Raw genomic sequence first — 18,135 nt, 5'->3', positions numbered from 1 at the left:
CTGCTCACTGGCCTCTGTCTCCAGCCTTCAATCTCACCAATCAAGGAGTGGTATTTATTGAACACTTACTATGCAGAGCACTGTGTGGAGTACTTGGGAAGGAACCACACAATAGAGTTGTTAGCTATGATTCCTGCCCACAAGAAGCTTATAGACTTCAAGGGGAGACAGACTTAACAATAAATTACATGTGCATGTTTTACTCTATCTGGATCATTTTTCTAAAATGTTATTCTTCCTGTCTCTCCACTCCTCATAAACTTTCAATGGTTACATGTTCTTCTCTGCATCAAGCAGAAAGTCCTTACAATTAACTTGAAGGTATTCTATCAGCTCTGTGACTCTTTTTTATCTTCTTTCCTGTCACCAATAATGGAGTCTCATGTCAATTATAATGGATGAGCCTCAGTCCTGAAACTTCAGAATCAAAAACCCAAATTAGTGGTAATAATGTAGCATTTGGGAGTTGTAGTTTTATGGTTCTCTAATAATAATCACGGAATGCCTCAGATAATTGCATGTTCCTCTCCTGCCATGTGGAGAGATGAGGAGGGGACCATTGTCAAGGAAAATGGCAGCCACACTGCTTCTCGATAGATTTTCCCCACTCTCCTCAAGAAGCTCCAGTTGTTACCCATCTACTTCCAACCAAACTGAAACTCCTTACCATTGTCTTTAAAGCACTCAATCGTCTTGTCCCTTCCTACCTCATCTTGCTACTCTCAGCCAGCAACCTACACTCCTCTAAGGCCATCTTTCTCGCTGTATCTTGAGCTCCTCTTTCTTGCCACTGACCCCTTATCCCCGTGGTATCTCTGACCTGGAACGCTCTCCCATTTCCTGACAGTCCATCACTCTCCCCATCATCAAAGCATATTAAAATTGCATTTCCTCTTAGGGGCCTTCCCCAATTAAGCTTTCATTTCCTCTACTCCCTCTGCTTTCTGCATCATCCTTGCACTTGGATTTGTGCCCTTTATGCAGCCCACCCTCAGCCTCACATCACTTATGTGCATATCCCTAGTTTATTCTAATGTCTGTCTCCCATGGTAACATGTTTACCAATTTTGTTATATTGTATTCTTCCAACCATTCAGTGCACTGCTCTACACACAGCAAGCACTCAATAAATACGATTGATTGAAAGGAAAGCACCCTGACATCAGACCAGTGGGAACATGATGGTTGCCATTTTTTTACGATATCTGTTAAGAGCTTGCTATGTGTCAGGCACTGAACTAAGTGCAGGGATAGATACAAGTTCATCAGGTTAGACACAATTCCTGTCCCATGTGGGGTTCACAGTCTTAATCTCCATTTTACAGATGAGGTAACTGAGACACAGAGAAGTTCAGTGACCTGTCCAAGGTCACAGAGAAGATGAGTGGGAGAGCCATCTTCCCTCTGCTGGGTAATTGACTATTGGCTGATCTGGGATGTGTTCAACCCCTTTTACACTCTCCTTTGTCAGTTAGTCATCCTCCTACTGAGGCATGGAACACGAGGAGTGAGTAAGTAGGTGGCCTCGGGCGCATCATATTGCAAAGTGCCTGCAGAGGCTTTTTACATGCACACACATTTATGACTAAAGTGGCCAGAACACAGAGCCCTTGATTTGCTTTATGGCCTTGGGCTCAAAAGGCACTAGCCCATGATCTTCATGATCTTCACGGCTTACATTTGTCAACTCATAGAACATGAATTTTTTTTTTGGTTCTTGCTAAATGCCTGTTCTTAGCTCTGGGGTAGTTACAGGGAAATCAAGTTGGGAACAATCCATATCCCACATGGGGCTCACAGTAGCAATCCCTATTTTACAGATGAGGTAATTGAGGCACAGAGAAGTGAAGTGACTTGCTCAACATCACAGAGCAGATAGGTGGCAGAGCCAGAATTAGAATAATAATATAGTAAGAATTGTGGCATTTGTTAAGCACTTACTGTGTACCACGTACTGTACTAAGTACAGGGGTGGATATAAGCAAATTGGGTTGACACAGTCCCTGTTCCACAGTGCAGTGGCTCAGAGTCTCAATCCCCATTTTTCAGAGGAGGTAATTGAGGCCCAGAAAAGTCAAGTAATAATAATAATGTTGGTATTTGTTAAGTGCTTACTATGTGCCGAGCACTGTTCTAAGCGCTGGGGTAGACATAGGGGAATCAGTTTGTCTCACGTGGGGCTCACAGTCTTAATCCCCATTTTACAGATGAGGGAACTGAGGCACAGAGAAGTTAAGTGACTTGCCCACAGTCACACAGCCGACAAGTGGCAGAGCTGGGATTCGAACTCATGAGCCCTGAGTCCAAAGCCCGTGCTCTTTCCACTGAGCCATGCTGCAAGTGACTTGCCCAAGGTCAGACAGCAGACAAGTGGCAGAGCTGGAATCAGAACCCATGACCATCTGACTCCCAGGCCCATAGTCTATCCACTGCACCATGCTACTTCTGATCAGATTAAAACTGATTAGAACCCAAGTCCTTTAACTCTAGGGCCATGTTCTGTCCATTAAGCCACACTGCTTTCTCCTTTCAAATCTTTCACCGCTGAGGCAGCCCCAGTGGCCACTACTGGGACTTAAATCCAGGCCTCCAGGTGCCTGGGACCCTTTCCAGGGGGCTAACCACATTGTACATGATTCACAATTAACCTTCTTCCTAAATCTACCTCCTTACTGTGCCTCCCACATACTTCCTCCTACCTGAAACTCTACCCCTTTCAAATTTGCCAGATCTATCAATCAATGGCATTTATTGAATGCTAACCATGTGCAGAACACTGTTCTAAGTGCTTAGGAAAGTACATTACAGTAGAGGTGGCTGTAAGGATCCCTGCCCTCAAGAACTATACAATCTAGTTGGGGAGGCATATGTGAAAATAAATTACAGGTAGGGGTAGCAGCAGAGTATGGGGATGTGTAGAATTAGTAAAATTTGTATTTATTGAGTGCTTAGTGTATGCTAAGCATTTTACTAAGAGCTGGGAGAAATTACACAGGAGGGAATTAGATACAGCCCCTGTCCCTTGTCAGGCTCCCAGTCTTTCTACATATGTACTGTGGGGCTGGAGGTGGGGAGGGTTTAAAATGCTTAAGGGGTACACACCCAATTCATGGGTAGTACAAAAGGACAAAAATAGGGTGTGGAAATTAGGACTTAGAGAAGGAGGAGGTATAATTTTAGATGGGTTTTGAATATGGGAAGAGCAGTGGTCTGTCAAATATGAAAGGGGAGGGAGTTCCAGGCCATAAGGAGGAAGGACAGGAGCAAGAGGTCAGTGGTGAGATAGATGAGAGTGAATAAGTAGCTTGGCAGTAGTGGAGCAAAGTGTGGGCCAGATTGTAGTGGGATATTAGGGAGGGCTAAGTAGGAAGGGCCCTCTCAGGTTTGCGCCTGGAGAGTTTCCAATACTCTAACAGTCTTGGCTATGGGAGGAAGAGTCAAGCAGAGGCCTACCCATTCCATTCCTAGCTTGAGCAGTGCCTAGTGAGTGGAAGGCAATCTGCTACAAGTCAAAACTCACCTGTGCTGGGCAGCAGTGGAACAGGAGAGAGTCGAGGGTGGGGACTGAAGTTTCCTGCGTGGTAGGAGGCAATGGTAAACCACTTTCAAATTACCAAGAAAACTCTATGGATACACTACCAGAACGATTGCAGATGGAGTGTAGTGCGCTCTGGGAGAAATGTGTCCATGGTATCACTTTGGGTCGGAAACGACTCGATGGCACAAGACAAGACAAAGTAGGAGGGAGAGAACTGATTAAGTGCCTTAAATCCAATGGCAATCTCCCCATCATCAAAACCCTCCTGAAATCCCAGCTCTTCCAGGAGGCTTCCCTGATTGATTTTCTTCTCCACTTCAGCAATTTTGCACATATCAATTTACTTCTACCATTTAAACACTCATTCCCGCTATTGGTAAATTATTTTGCATCTCTCTCCTCCCGTTGGAGTTGCTGAAATGGCAGTTAGGAGGGTACAGGGACAAGAGATGAGAGATTACTCAGGGAAAGCCTCCTGGAGGAGTTGTGGTTTCAGAAGGGCTTTGGAGATGTGGAAAGCAGGGCTTTGCTGGATGTAAAGAGGGAGTGAGTTCCTGGTGAGAGGCAGGGTGCCAGGAAGAGGTTGGCAGCAAAAGAGATGAGAATGAGGCACAGTGAGTAAGTGGATTTAGGAGGAATTAAGCAAGCAACCTGGGGTGTAGTGGAAGAATGTGGTGTATTGTGGGAGAAAGGCAGCTTCCTGTGGTTGGTGCAGCAGATGTGATCTCAGAAGCAGTGTGGCCTAGTTGATAGAGCATGGGACTGGGAATCAGAAGGACCTGGGTTCTAATCCTGGCTCTACCACTTGTCTGCTGTGTGACCTTGGCCAAGTCACTTCACTTCTCAGTGCCTCAGTTATCTCACCTGTAAAATGTAGATTAAGACTGTGAGCCCCATGTGGGACAGGGACTGTGGCCAAACTGACTTGCTTGTATCCATCCCAGCACTTAGTACCCAGTGCCTGGCACATAATAAGGGCTTAACAAATGCCATTATCATTATTACTATTATTATCTCACCCATGATGTACAAACTGGATGAGGACCAAGCAAGCCCTGATGCTGAGTGGCCAATAATCATAATAGTAATAATAATGATTGTTATTATGGTATTTGTTAAGCACTTACCATGTGTCAAGCACTATTTCTAAGTGCTGGGGTAGATACAAGTTAATCAGGTTGAACACAGTCCCTACCCGACATGGGGCTCACAGTCCAAGTAGGAGGGAGAACAGGTAGTGAATTCCCATTTTAAAGAGGAGGAAACGCCAGCATAGTGAAGTTAAGTGATTTCCCTAAAGTCACAGAGCAGGCAATTATTATTAATGATTTTGATTACTTTTTTTATCTGTCTCCCACATTAAAGTGGAAGCTTCTTGTGTGTGGGGAATGTGTCGCTTGTTCTGAACTTCTCAAGTGCTTAATAAAAGTGCATTGTACCCAGTCTTGACTATGGGAGGGAGAGTCAGAGGCCTACCCATTCCATTCCCAGCTTGGCCATTGGCTAGCAAGTGGAAGGCCAGTTGCTACAAGTCAAAACTCACCTGAGCTGAGCAGGAATGACACAGGAGAGAGTCGAAGGCAGAGACTCGAGTTTGCTGCGCGGAAGGAGGCAATGGTAAAACACTTCTGTATTTTGACCAAGAAAACTCTATGGACACACTACCAGAATGATTGCAGATGGAGAGTGGGGCATTTTGGGAGAGATGTGTCCATGGCATCGCTGTGGGTCAGACATGACTTAGCATAAGAGAAGACAAGACCCAGGTGTGCTCATCATTCGACTTTACTTACTTCTATATCTTACTCTAGACTATAAATTCCTGGTGGTCAGGGAATGTGTCTACAACTCTGTGGTACTGTACTCTTTCATGTGATTAGTACTAGTGCTCTGCACATAGTAAACACTCAATTAATACCACTGATTGATCACTACTCTTACTACTATTAATACTATCACTATTATCGGTACTGCTACTCGCACACAGAATTCTCTCCAGAAGAAGCAGCATGGTCTAGTGGATAGAGCACAGGATTAGAAGTCAGAAAGACTGAGGTTCAGAATCCTCGCTCTACCACTTGTCTGCTGCGTAACCTCAAGCAAGTCTCTTCACTTCTCTGTGCCTCAGTTACCTTATCTGTAAAATGGAAATTAAGACTGTGAGTCTTACGTGGCACATGATTCTCTCATATCTACCCCAGTGCTTAATCCAGTCCCTGGCACATAGTAAGATCTTAACAAATGCTATTTAAAAGCAAACAAACAAAAACCAGAAATGTCTCCAGATTGTCATCAGGGTTGTGCTCACAATCAAGCATTTCCAACATTACATGAAAGGAGGACAACAGGGGAAGGATTAGCTTTCCCCAAAAAGGAAACCCAAGGAAACCACCATTCCATTTACAATGTTCAGTGCTATTAAATATTTGTCACACAAACAGGAGCTTGTTATTACTACTGTTTGCCCTCAAGTTGTCTGTCAGCTGCTGACCTCATAATTTGCACAGCTGCAGCATCACAATCTGTTGTCATAGAACAGATTGTGATGTCTTAATTGATTGCTTGCTGAGGTTACAATTGTCAAGTGAAACTGGGATACTGTTTCTTATTAGTTAAATTAAACCATGTTACAGTAGAACCATGCTAATTCCCACTAATGACTGGAATATCGAATGCAAATTATTGCACTTTGCAGATTAGCATAAATGTGAGGTTTGTTTGTGTTTTTAATCATGGATGGTACATCAGACAAATGCATTTTATTGAATTATGCGGCAATTTCTTGGAACAGTACCTCGACTGTAATGTAACTGCCAATCCAGAAGTGCTTCTTTCAATGCTCTGTGTTTGATCAGTGTGTCTGGAAATATAGCATATGCCAGTCAATGGAAAATCCACATACCAGGCAGTGTGCATAGAGCTAAATTTGGATTTTGGGCAGTGGAAATAAGTGAGCTTTCGTGTTATGTTCATAGCAATCTGGGAACCTAACCTTATAAAAGAATCAGTATTTTCTCTCCTTCATCTCACAAGATTGTAAACCCTGAGCGGGCATAGTCTGTGTTCTTTGTGTATACAGTAAAGCCTGTGCCACACTGGTGGGGTGAGGGGAGAAGAAAGTGGGATGTAGTAATTATTACTCACCCCTGCCTTCAAAGTCTTACTGAAGGCACATCTCCTCCAAGAGGCCTTCCCTGACTAAGCACGCTTTTCATTTTTATCAACTCCCCTCTGTGTTGCCCTGACTTGCTCCCTTTAATATCACCCCTTCCATCCCCACAGCACTTATATGTATAATATCTGTAAGTTTTTTATTCATATTAATGTCCATCTCCCCCTCTAGACTATAAGCTCATTGTGGGCAGGGATTGGTCTGTTATATTCTTCTATTGTCCTCTCCCAAGTGCTTAGTACAGTGCTCTGCATACAGTAAGGGCTCAATAAATATGATTGACTGACTGAAGTAATATGAATTCTTCTTAAAATCTCACTTCATCATGGCCAGAAGTTATAATAATGATAATAATGTTGGTATTTGTTAAGAGCTTACTATGTGCCAAGCACTGTTCTAAGCACTGGGGTAGATACGAGGTAATCAGGTTGTCCCACGTGGGGCTCACAGTCTTAATACCCATTTTGCAGATGAGGTAACTGAGGCACCGAGAATAATACTACTAATAATAATAATGTTGGTATTTGTTAAGCACTTACTATGTGCAGAGCACTGTTCTAAGCTCTGGGGTAGATACAGGGTAATCAGATTGTCTCCCGTGAGGCTCACAGTCTTAATTCCCATTTTACAGATGAGGTAATTGAGGCACAGAGAAGTTAAGTGACTTGCTTGGAGTGGGCATTAGAACCCATGACCTCTGACTCCCAAGCCTGGGCTTTTTCCATTGAGCTACGCTGCTTCTCTAATATCCATGAAGATATCCATGAAGGCTGAGTGGTTATTACAGTGAATAGCCCAGGAAGAATATTTGCGGGTCCTTAGAGCAGTGGGTGCTTCTGAAACTTACATGTGGAAGATGCTACTTGTTATTTAATAATTATAATTGTGGTATTTGTTAAGCACTTAGTATGTGCCAGGTACTGTACTAAGCACTTGGATGAATACAAAGAAATTGGTTGGACACAGTCCCTTGTCCTTCATGGCTCACAATCTTAATCCTCATTTTACAGATAAGGCAACTGAGGCATAGAAAGTGAAGTGGCTTGCCCAAGGCCACACAGCAGACAAGTGGTGGAGCCTGGATTAGAGCACATGATCTTTTGATTCCGGGGGCCAGTGTTCTGTCCACTATGCCATGCTAAGTCTCCTTCACAAACATACAACTGAGGTGGCAGATATTCAATGCCAACTGGGTAGAAGCATGGTATAGTAGAAAGAGCACAGGGCCTGGGAGTCTTCCACTTGTCTGCTGTGTGACCTTGGTCAAGTCACTTCTCTGTGCATCAGTTACCTCATCTGTAAAATGAGGATTAAGACTGGGAGTTCCATGAGGGACACGGACTATATCCAAGATAATTGTACCTACCACAGTGCTTAGTAGAGTGACTGTCACATAGTAAGTGCTTAACAAATACCACAACCCCCCCCCCAAACTTTTAATACAATCCTTCCAGATTGTCTTGCCCAGCTTCTCTCTTCAGCACTGATAACAAGGATATTCGTTAACTGTCAAGAATGTGCCTGTACACAAATCACAAATGAAATTTGCACACACACGCTGCCCCCTCCCCAGCAGGTTCATTAAAGAGATCAGCACACAATTTTACTGTTACAGATTTTTTTTAATGGTATTCGTTAAGCACTGTGCTAAGCACTTGGGTAGATATAACCTAATCAAGTTAGACACAATCCCTGTCCCACATGGGGCTCAGAGTCTTAATCCCCATTTTATAAATGAGGTAACTGCATCTCAGAGAATTTAAGTGACTTGCCAAAGATCACACAGCATATCCAGGCCCTTCTGAATCCCAGGCCCTTGTTTTTTTTCCACTGGCCCACAGTGCTTCCCCAGCATCTATTATCAAATTTTTGCATATTCAAAACATCTGGCTTTTAAAGAGACAGCTTACCCTTTCATGAACTGTTTTAATTTCTATCACCTGCTGGAACTATTCAACCATTCATATAAGTAAACTGTGCCATTGTTGGCTGGTTTCATTTGCACTCTGTGACTTTCAATTTCAAACCCACCAATCTTGTTAAAGAAGACAAATCATTCCACTATTATTTATGTGGTTTCTTATTTCAATCAAAATTATATTTTTGATTGAAAAGGTGGCACTTAGAGTGGAAAACAAATGATTATTTCCCATTTAGCTAGAAAAGACTTGGGAAAAATAGAAATGTTGAAAATGCTTTTATACAGTGTCTGGTGATTACTTGGGTAGAGACCCAACTAGACAAGCACCCAAAAGTAGCTTTTTGAGTAATAGTATATTTTCCAGAAACATAGTAGTAATAATAATGATTATGGTATTTGTTAAGCGCTTACTATGTGTCAGGCACTGTACTAAGCGCTTGGGTGGATATAAGCAAAGTAGGTTGGATACAGTCCCAGTCCCATATAGGGCTCACAGTCTTCACCTCCCTTTTATAAATGAGGTAACTGAGGCACAAAGTGATTTGCCCAAGGTCACACAGCAGACAAGCAGCAGAGCCGGGATTAGAACCCATGACCTTCTAACTACCAGGCTGGTGCCCTATCCACTATGCCATGCTGCTCCTCTATTCCTTTTCATTCTACTGTAGTTTAGTGAAAAGAGCACAGGCCTGGGAATCAGGAGAACTGGGTTCCAATTCTGACTCTGCTACATGCCAGCTGGGTGACCTTGTGCAAGTCATGTAGCTTCTCTGTGTCACGGTTGCCTCATTTGTAAAATGGGGGTAAAATCCTGTCCTCTATCCCTGTCAGACTGTGAGGCTCCTTATGGGACAGGGACTGTGCCCTATCTACTTATATTCTATGTATCCTAATGCTTCAGGGACTGTTTAGCACCCTATCTGTACTGTATTTTAATAACTGTCTTCCACTCTAGTCTGTAAGTTCCTCATAGATATGGGCAGCATGGCCTGAAGGAACAACATGGCCTAGTGAAAAGAACACGGATCCTGGAGTTAGAGGACCTGGATTCTAATGCTAGCTCTGACATTTACCTCCTGTGTGACCTTGAGCCAATCATTTAACTTCTCTGTGACCCAATCATTCAATCAGTTGTATTTATTGAGTGCTTACTGTGTGCAGAGCACTGTACTAAGCACTTGGGAGAGTACAATATAACAGAGTTGGTAGACGTGTTCCCTGCTCACAGCAAGCTTACAGTCTAGAGGGAACCAGGTTCCTTATCTGTAAAATGAGTATTTAAGGCCAGTTCTCCCTCCTACTTAAATTGTAAGACCCTGGTTAACTTGTATGTACCCTAGTGCTTTGAATAGTTCTTGACGTAGTAAGCACTTAACAAATACCATAATCCTATGATATTGCACTTGGATCTGTACCCTCTGGTCATTTAGTATCCGAATCACCCTCAGGCCCACAGAATTTATGTGAATACCTGTAACTTATTTATTTATATTAATTCATTCAATAGTATTTATTGAGCACTATGTGCAGAGCACTGTACTAAGCACTTGGAATGTACAGATAGAGACAATCCCTGCCCATCGACGGGCTTACAGTCTAGTTGGGGGAGACAGATGGACAAAAACAAGACAACTTACTCGAAATAAATAGAATCAAGGGGATGTATACTTCATTAACAAAATAAATAGGGTAATAAAAATCTATACAACTGAGCACAGTGCTGAGGGGAGGAGAAGGGAGAGGGGGAGGAGCAGAGGGAAAGCGGGGAAAGGGGGCTTAGCTGAGGGGAGGTGAAGGGTAATGTCTGTCTCCCCCTCTAGACTGTAAACTCACTTTGGGTAGGGAATGTGTGTACCAACTCTATAGAAGCAGCATGGCTTAGTGGAAAGAGCACAGGCTTGGAAGTCAGGTTGTGGGTTCTAATGCCGGCCCCGCCACTTATCAGCTATGTGACTTTGGGCAAGTCACTTAACGCCTCTGTGCCTCAGTTACCTCATCTGTAAAATGCGGATTAAGACTCTGAGCCCCATGTGGAACAAACTCATTACTTTGTATCTAGTCCAGTGCTTAGAACAGTGCTTGGCATGTAGTAAGCGCTTAACAAGTACCATCATTATTATTCTCTGAAGCTCCAGCGCACAGAGTAAAAGCTCAATAAATACCACTGATTGATTGGTGGTGTGATATGGTGTCTACTAATGGTGTCGAGCATTTAGTACAGTGTTCTGCTCAAAGTAAGTACTCAATAAATACCTTAATCTATTGCTTGATTGATTGATGGGTTCCCTGGTTTTCAATATTGCTATTATGCCAGTTAACTCCAAACATTACCCTTCCTCCTGCAAGGGGCAACAGTACGAAGGCTTCTCATTAATATTCTTTGTCCTCTTTCTCTCTTTCCCACTCTACTTCTCTTTGTTCTCTCCTTTCCTACCTGTCTCTCCCTCTGTTTCTCCCCCTCTGCTTTTTCTAGCCTCTGCAGCTGGCCTGTGATCTGTGTGCCATTGTTTCAAATTCCGGTCAAATGGCCGGACAGAAGGTGGGAGCTGAAATTGACCGGGCATCCTGCATCTGGAGGATGAATAACGCTCCCACAAGGGGCTATGAAGAGGATGTGGGGCGGAGGACAATGATAAGGGTGGTATCCCACACCAGTGTTCCCCTGCTGCTGAAGAACCCAGATTATTTTTTCAAGGATGCCAACAGCACGATCTACGTCATCTGGGGCCCTTTCCGGAACATGCGGAAAGACGGCCACGGCATTGTGTACAACATGCTGAGGAAAGCTGTGGAGGCTTACCCAAGTGCCAAGATTTACGTGACGACTGAGAAGCGCATGAGTTATTGTGATGCGGTTTTCAAGAAGGAGACTGGGAAAGACCGGTAAGTGTAAAGTCCTACCTGTGGGGGAGAGGGGTGTGTGTGTGTATGTGGTGTTTGCCTACTAAAAGATGGTAGAAAGTCTTTTTGAGTGTGCCAGCCACCAAATGAGCATCAATTTACTTTGGTAATTGATTGTTCTAGATTTTGGACTGTGATGAGTCCTTGAACCAGTAGCTCAGCTCCACTTTCCTCACCTAAACTACCTTCTATCCTCTCCATTCTGATGAGCCTAAGGCTCAAAAAACATCGGCTCCATTCCTGAGAAGTTTTCTCAAGCTGCTTTTCTTAGCTTAGTTCCTATTGATTAGATTGGAATTTTCTTTGGAGTGGAGAGCCCACAAAACAGCATTCCAATGCATTCATTCAGTCATATTTATTGAGTCCTTACTGTGTGCAAAGCACTGTACTAAGTGCTTGGAAAGTACAGTTCAGCAACAGATAGAGACAGGCCCTATCCAACAACGGGCTCACCAAAGTGTTATGTGTCTTGAGGATTGCACATCACCCAAATCTTTTTTGAGAGACTTAGTGAAACTTTACCCAAAGCCACGGGCAGAACAGCTTATTGATTCTTCAGGAAGGACACCCAGCTCTCTCTCTGTTTGCGTGCAAATAAACTATGTGAGTATGGTGATCAGCATCACTGAGTTTCTAACGTTTAAGCAAACTAATTGACTGGAATGAGGCTCTAACATCCAGCCCAGGCGGGTTTGGGAGGGAAGCAGTGTTCTCGGAATATTACTACTCCTCAAGTGGTCCAGAGGCAGGCTTAGGGTTTGCTGATGCATTTTGCTACTTATCTTCAATCCCATCGTGGTCTTTCCGGGCTCTTTACTGCTCAGGAGTGTCCAAGATGGATACCATTGGCAGGCCAAGAGGAAATCGGCAGAAACTAATATCTGCTCATTTTCCTTTCGGTGACTGCTCTTGGAAGAAGCAAGAAAGGGAGGTTATTGAAACCAACAGATTGCTTGTGTGGCTTCCACTTATCTGCACATTTCCATGGATAAATCAGTCATTGGCTCTAATTCTGATATTGCACTCTGGTTCCCCCCAAATTAATTTAACTGCACAATTCTAGTCAAGCTGTAACCTTTCTTAACTGCTCTGCTAATATGTTTGGCCTGCCTCTTATTCGTCCCTGGGTGCAATTCCAAGCATCAGTGATCATTTTAAAAGTTCAATTGCCAGGCTGCTTTCCCATTGATTTGTAAGTTGATTTAACTTATTATTGATTATTTTTTGAAAATCAAAAATGGTTTCAGCCCCATTAAAGAAGACAGGGCCAAAGGTCTGGTTCCAATAACTCTCTGTCTCAGAGGATGAAGATGTGGGTTTCCATTGTTAAAGGAGGGTACTGGCTGTTCAGGAAGATGATTCAAAGATAAAAAGAGTTGATTCAAGAGAAAGAGATGTTTCAAAGAGAAAAGGAGAGTTGGTCTATCAAAACCATGACAGTATGCTGCTTGGTTTCTCTCAAGCACTTTGTACTGTGCTCTTACCGTAGTAAATGGTCAATAATAACAATAATAATAATGGTATTTGTTAAGCACTTACTATGTGCCAAGCACTGTACTAAGCACTGGGGTAGATACAAGGTAATCAGGTCCCACGTGGGGCTCACAGTTTTAATCCCCATTTTACAGATGAGGTAACTGAGGCACAACAAAGTTAAGTGGCTTGCCCAAGGTCACACAGAAGACAAGTGGCAAAGTCGGGATTAGAATCCGTTCCCCTGACTCAAGCCTGGGCTCTTGCCCCTAAGCCATGTTGCTTCCCATAACCATGCTGCTTCCCATAAATACCATTGATTGATTGATTTGTAAAATGGAAATCAAATCAAATGGTGGAAAAACACCACTAGAGAGGATCCCTCAGAGCATGGTGATTAGGTAAAAGAGGCAATCTTTGAAATAAGGATCTGAAAGTTAAAAAAAAAATCTAAAATCTGCTAGAAGAACCATGCAAAATACCACCAATTGCAAGATTAATGCTTGGGGAAGGTATGGTATCCTAGACAAAAGTTGGGGAAACAGGTAAATTGCTGTGCGTGGATGCTCTTTTCAACTTGACTCTTGGAAATAAGAAATTAGTTTCAGATTTGAGGGTGTTTGAAAGTGGGTGGATCATTTTTCTGAAAAACATGTTCATTCCATATCTCCCCATGCCTTTAAAACCTCCAATCATTGCCCATTCACCTAATAATAATTGTGGTATTTGTTAAGCGCTTTTGTGTGCCAAGCACTGTACTAAGCACTGGGGTGGATAAAAGCGAATTGGGTTAGACACAGTCCCTGTCTCTTGTGGGGCTCACAGTCTCAATCCCCATTTTACAGATGAGGTAACTGAGGCCCAAAGAAGTAAAGTGACTTGCCCAAGGTCACACAGCAGACAAGTGGTGGAGCTGGCTTTAGAACATGACCTTCGGTCTCTCAGGCCCATGCTCTATCCATTATGCCATGCTGCTTCTACCTCCACATCAAACAGAAACTTCGTACCGTCAGTTTTAAGGCCATCAGCTCTCCTCCTATATTACTTCTCTGACCTACTACATTCCAGTTTGCACACTCGCTCCTCTAATGCCAACATACTCACTGTACCTCGATGGAATCTATCCTGCTACTGACCCCTTGCCCACGTCCTCCTTCAAGATGGGAATTCCCTCCCGTTTTCTATTCGGCAGTCCGCCACTGTTCCCAATCCTCCTAAAATCACATCTCTTCCAAGTGGCCTTCCCTGACTAAGCCCTCATTTCCCCCACTCCCCAACCCCCATTTGCCTTCCCCTCTCTGTAGACCATGCACTTGGCTCTGTGTTCCTTAAGCACTCTGTTACTCACCCATCCCCATCACACTTATGTAAATGTCCTTCTACTCTATTATCTACCCAATCTGTAATTTATTTTAATGTCTTTATCCCTATGTAGACTGTAAGCTTCTTGTGGTCAAGAATCGTGTCTACCTACTCTGGTGCACTGTACTTTCCTAAGAGTTTAGTACAGTTCTGTTTACTGTGAGGGTGGATGGGCAACCATTGGAGATTTTAAGGAGTGGAGAACACTTTTTTCAGTACAATGATCCACTCACTTCCACACTGTAAGCCCTTAATAAGTACCACTGATTGATTGATTTTAGTGAAAGGAGACCATAAAAATGGCATATTTTAGGATTGTAAAAGGACGAAATGAGAAAAGAAGATGAATTTCAAGCTGCCCAGCTGCAACAAACTTAAGAAGTTGTAGAAAATGTCCGGAATTATGGTGTAAAATGTTTGCAAATTATGTTTGAGGTTTAGCTGCTATTAAATAGGGTGTACACTCCCTGGATTGCCTGGTTTTCTGCCCAAACCATGAAAAAGCAGGAGAGGGAGAGGACTGGTGAATGGGAAGATGAAATTTAGGTATTATCAATCAATTAATTGTATTTGTTGAGGACGTAGTGTATGATGGACACTTTGTTAAGTGCTGGGGAGAGTACATTATCCCTGCTAGATATATTCCTTGCCCACAAGGAGCTTACAGTCTTGAGGGGGAGACAGACATTAAAGTAAATGAACTGCAGATATCAGTCAATCAGTGGTATTTATTGAGCACTTACTAAATCCAGAACGCAGTACTAAGCACTTGGGAGAGTACAATACAACAGAATTAACAGTCACATTCCATGCCCGTAACAAGGGCATGCTATGCTATGGGGTTGAGGTTGGGAGAATATCAAATGTTTAAAGGGAACAAATCTATGTACATAAGACATCCAGAGGGAGAGGGAGTAGGGTAAAATGGGCCTTAATCAGAGAAAGCCTTTGGAAGAATATGTCATTTTAATATGACTTCGAAGGTGGGGAGATTGGTGATTTTTTGACCAACTCTGTAAAAGATAAGGTGGTTAATCCAAAATGTCATTTTGTCCTCCTTTGCCCCCTCCTCCTCTCCCTCTTGATCTCACAAGCTGTGTTCAGCTTTGGACAGAGTGATATACAGCCATCTTACCTGGCAAACACTAAAACATACTATTCTGGTATACAGGAAAGAATAGTTAGAAACTGAGTCAGATGAGAATTTGAAATGTAAGTGATTTCCAAAATGAGTAAGAGAGTTCAAAGAAATAGGAACAAAATCAGAAATTCTAAAGTACAAAAGTATTGCATCTTGCAAGGGGCATGAAAAGTATTTAGAAAATATAAATTCTATTAGCCTATGGAGTAAAGTTGATGAATATATTATCTGCCTAAGAGACATCTTTTAAAAGACTTTCCACCATGATCAGTTAATGAAGGCACCATTAATGATTAAGGATATGCTTGTGAATTATAGTTTGGCACACAACTTAGAGATGAGCTCTGAACCCCTTTTCGATATACTTTGTCATATGGCATGACTTTAGTTCATCTGAGAGGAAGATGATGAGAGATGAAAATCCAACTGCACATTCTCACATCCTTTAGTCTCCCACACAAAGAGCCCACATTGTTTTCTAGAGGTAGGAAGAGTAGAGGGACCAACATGTGTTTTACTAAGACATATTGAGCTTCCTCCTTATCACTTGGCTATATGTCTCTGTAAAGCATATGGAAATATCTCATACCTAATTTTCCTGAGAGTTAATGAAAAGCATACTTGTCCCTGCTTTGATTATTAATAGTACTCTGAAAAACTGTTCTCTGAAAGGGATGCCCTTCCTAGGGGGGAAAAGAACCCCAGTAAAAATGGCCCAAATTTGATTCTCCTTTATTTTTTAATATTTTATTTTAAATCGTATTTGTTAAGCACTTATTCTGTGCCAAGCACTGTACTAAACACTGGGATGGATGCAAGATAATCAGGTTGGAGTATAGACTCTGTCCCAAAGGGGGCTCACAGTCTTAATCACCATTTTACAGATGAGGTAACTGTGGCACAGAGAAGTAAAGTGATTCGCCCAAGCTCACACTATTTATCTCAGTACGGTTCTCTGCCCATAGTAAGTGCTCAATAAATACTACTGAATGAATGAATGAATGAATGAATGAATGAATGAAAAAAGTTTCTGATTTGGTTGGTATGCATACAGATTGTTAGAGGCAGGAGGGGTTAGATTTTTTAGACTTCTCGTGGTCAATTCTTCTGAGATGCTGCTCTTCATTGCACATGGGTCATAGGTTCTGATCCCAGCTCTGCCACTTGTCTGCTGTGTGGACTTGGGCAAATCACTACACTTCTCAGTGCCTTTGTTTTTTCATCTGTAAAATGGGGAAGGAAACTGCCCCATGTGGGACAGGGACTGCATCCAACCCAGTTTGCTTGTATCCACCCCAGTGCTTAGTATAGTGCCTGGCACACAGTAAGAGCTCAACAAATACCACAATTACTATTATTATTGGTAGTAGTAATAGTATTACACTAGTCCTTGGACTAGTGGTGCAATTAGTATAGAATTAGATTTCTTCATTTGTAGCCTGGGTTTTATTGAAAAGCTTTGAAGAATATAAGAATAAGGGATCTAAATCAACAGTTACAGTTAAGGCACAATTTAGTTGGCTGATATCCTGCTAGAAGCTCCTTCCACACCGAGCAGAACTATGGGAAAAGCTGGATGTGGTTGACCTTGGGCTTCTCTTTTGGTAGTTTTCCTTCAAAAGGGAGGGGATTGAACAAACAGTGAACTAGGGTGAATACGAACACGAACAGTGAAGTTCCGGGACCTAATCTCCTGGTATTGAAACTTTATTCACCTCAGTATAACTATGCTGGGTGGCACATGCAAGGAGAATGAGTGATAGCACAGTGTTGGTAGACAGGCTTCTTGCCCACAACGAACTTACAATCTATAAGGTGAGACAGACGTTAATTTAAATCATTTATGATATATAATTTGTAAATTTGTACATAAGTGCTGTGGGACTGAGGGTGGAGAGGATGGGGGAGGATGGAGGAGGATGGGAGATAGGTGGGGTGTTCAGGCATTCTCTTATTATTTGTGAAAGTTATTTCTCAGAGCGCTTGAACTTCTTTTTGTGGCAATCAAAATTGTAGCCAGTTACAAGATATATCTCTTTTATTTTTATCATGGAGAGATTATTTGAACCATTTAGCAAGCATTAAATTCTTCTCTGAGTGTTTAATATAATGTAATTGAAATGTTTCAAATGGTACAGTATTTTTCAATCATTTATGCAGCAAGTATTTTTATGGTGATATATAATCATAATATTGTTCAATGATCTTCTGTAGATGGAGAAAGGCTTTTCTCAACTTATTTTCTGTTTTCCAATTAAATTGTTTAAAATCTCAAAAATGGAGCAATAACAGCCTAGAATCTTTGTTTTTGTAGAGTACTTCTTACTCTCCAATAGAGCTCTAATCTATTAGGACGCTAGACTGTAAGCTCGTTAGGGCCAAGGAGTGTGTTTCTAATTCAGTTGTATCGGACTCTCCCAAGTGCTTAGTACAGTGCTTGGCACACAGTAAGCACTCAATAAATACGTTTGAATAAATGAATAGTAAGGGCTCAGTAAATACAATTGATGATAATCTCTATGCCCTGTCTAAAGTAATCGGAGAAAAAAAGATATTGCTTAATTTAGCATTTCCTGGTAATTAGATTAGTGTCCCTGAAAATGTCAGACTCTCTTGGGGTCCTGGCT

General features: G+C 42.3%; 1 protein-coding gene and 1 non-coding gene across 4 annotated transcripts in view; both read left to right on the top strand.

The window, feature by feature from the left end:
• ST6GALNAC3 (ST6 N-acetylgalactosaminide alpha-2,6-sialyltransferase 3) overlaps positions 1-18,135 on the top strand; it is a 569,867-nt gene that overhangs the window by 325,857 nt on the left and 225,875 nt on the right. For all 3 annotated transcript variants that reach the window (XM_029063900.2, XM_029063899.1, XM_029063903.2), the window contains exon 3: positions 11,105-11,514. In XM_029063900.2, the coding sequence (XP_028919733.1) occupies positions 11,105-11,514 (410 nt within the window). The remainder of the gene's footprint in view (positions 1-11,104; positions 11,515-18,135) is intronic.
• LOC114811656 lies at positions 3,373-3,510 on the top strand. The gene has a single exon (XR_003759352.1). It is a non-coding gene; the product is annotated as a small nucleolar RNA SNORA7 (small nucleolar RNA).

The sequence above is a fragment of the Ornithorhynchus anatinus genome, chromosome 4, assembly GCF_004115215.2.
Source record: "Ornithorhynchus anatinus isolate Pmale09 chromosome 4, mOrnAna1.pri.v4, whole genome shotgun sequence".
In the NCBI taxonomy this organism is placed as follows: domain Eukaryota; kingdom Metazoa; phylum Chordata; class Mammalia; order Monotremata; family Ornithorhynchidae; genus Ornithorhynchus; species Ornithorhynchus anatinus.
The sequence above is the reverse complement of the archived record's forward strand: the minus strand, read 5'-3'. Positions and strand labels throughout refer to the sequence as shown.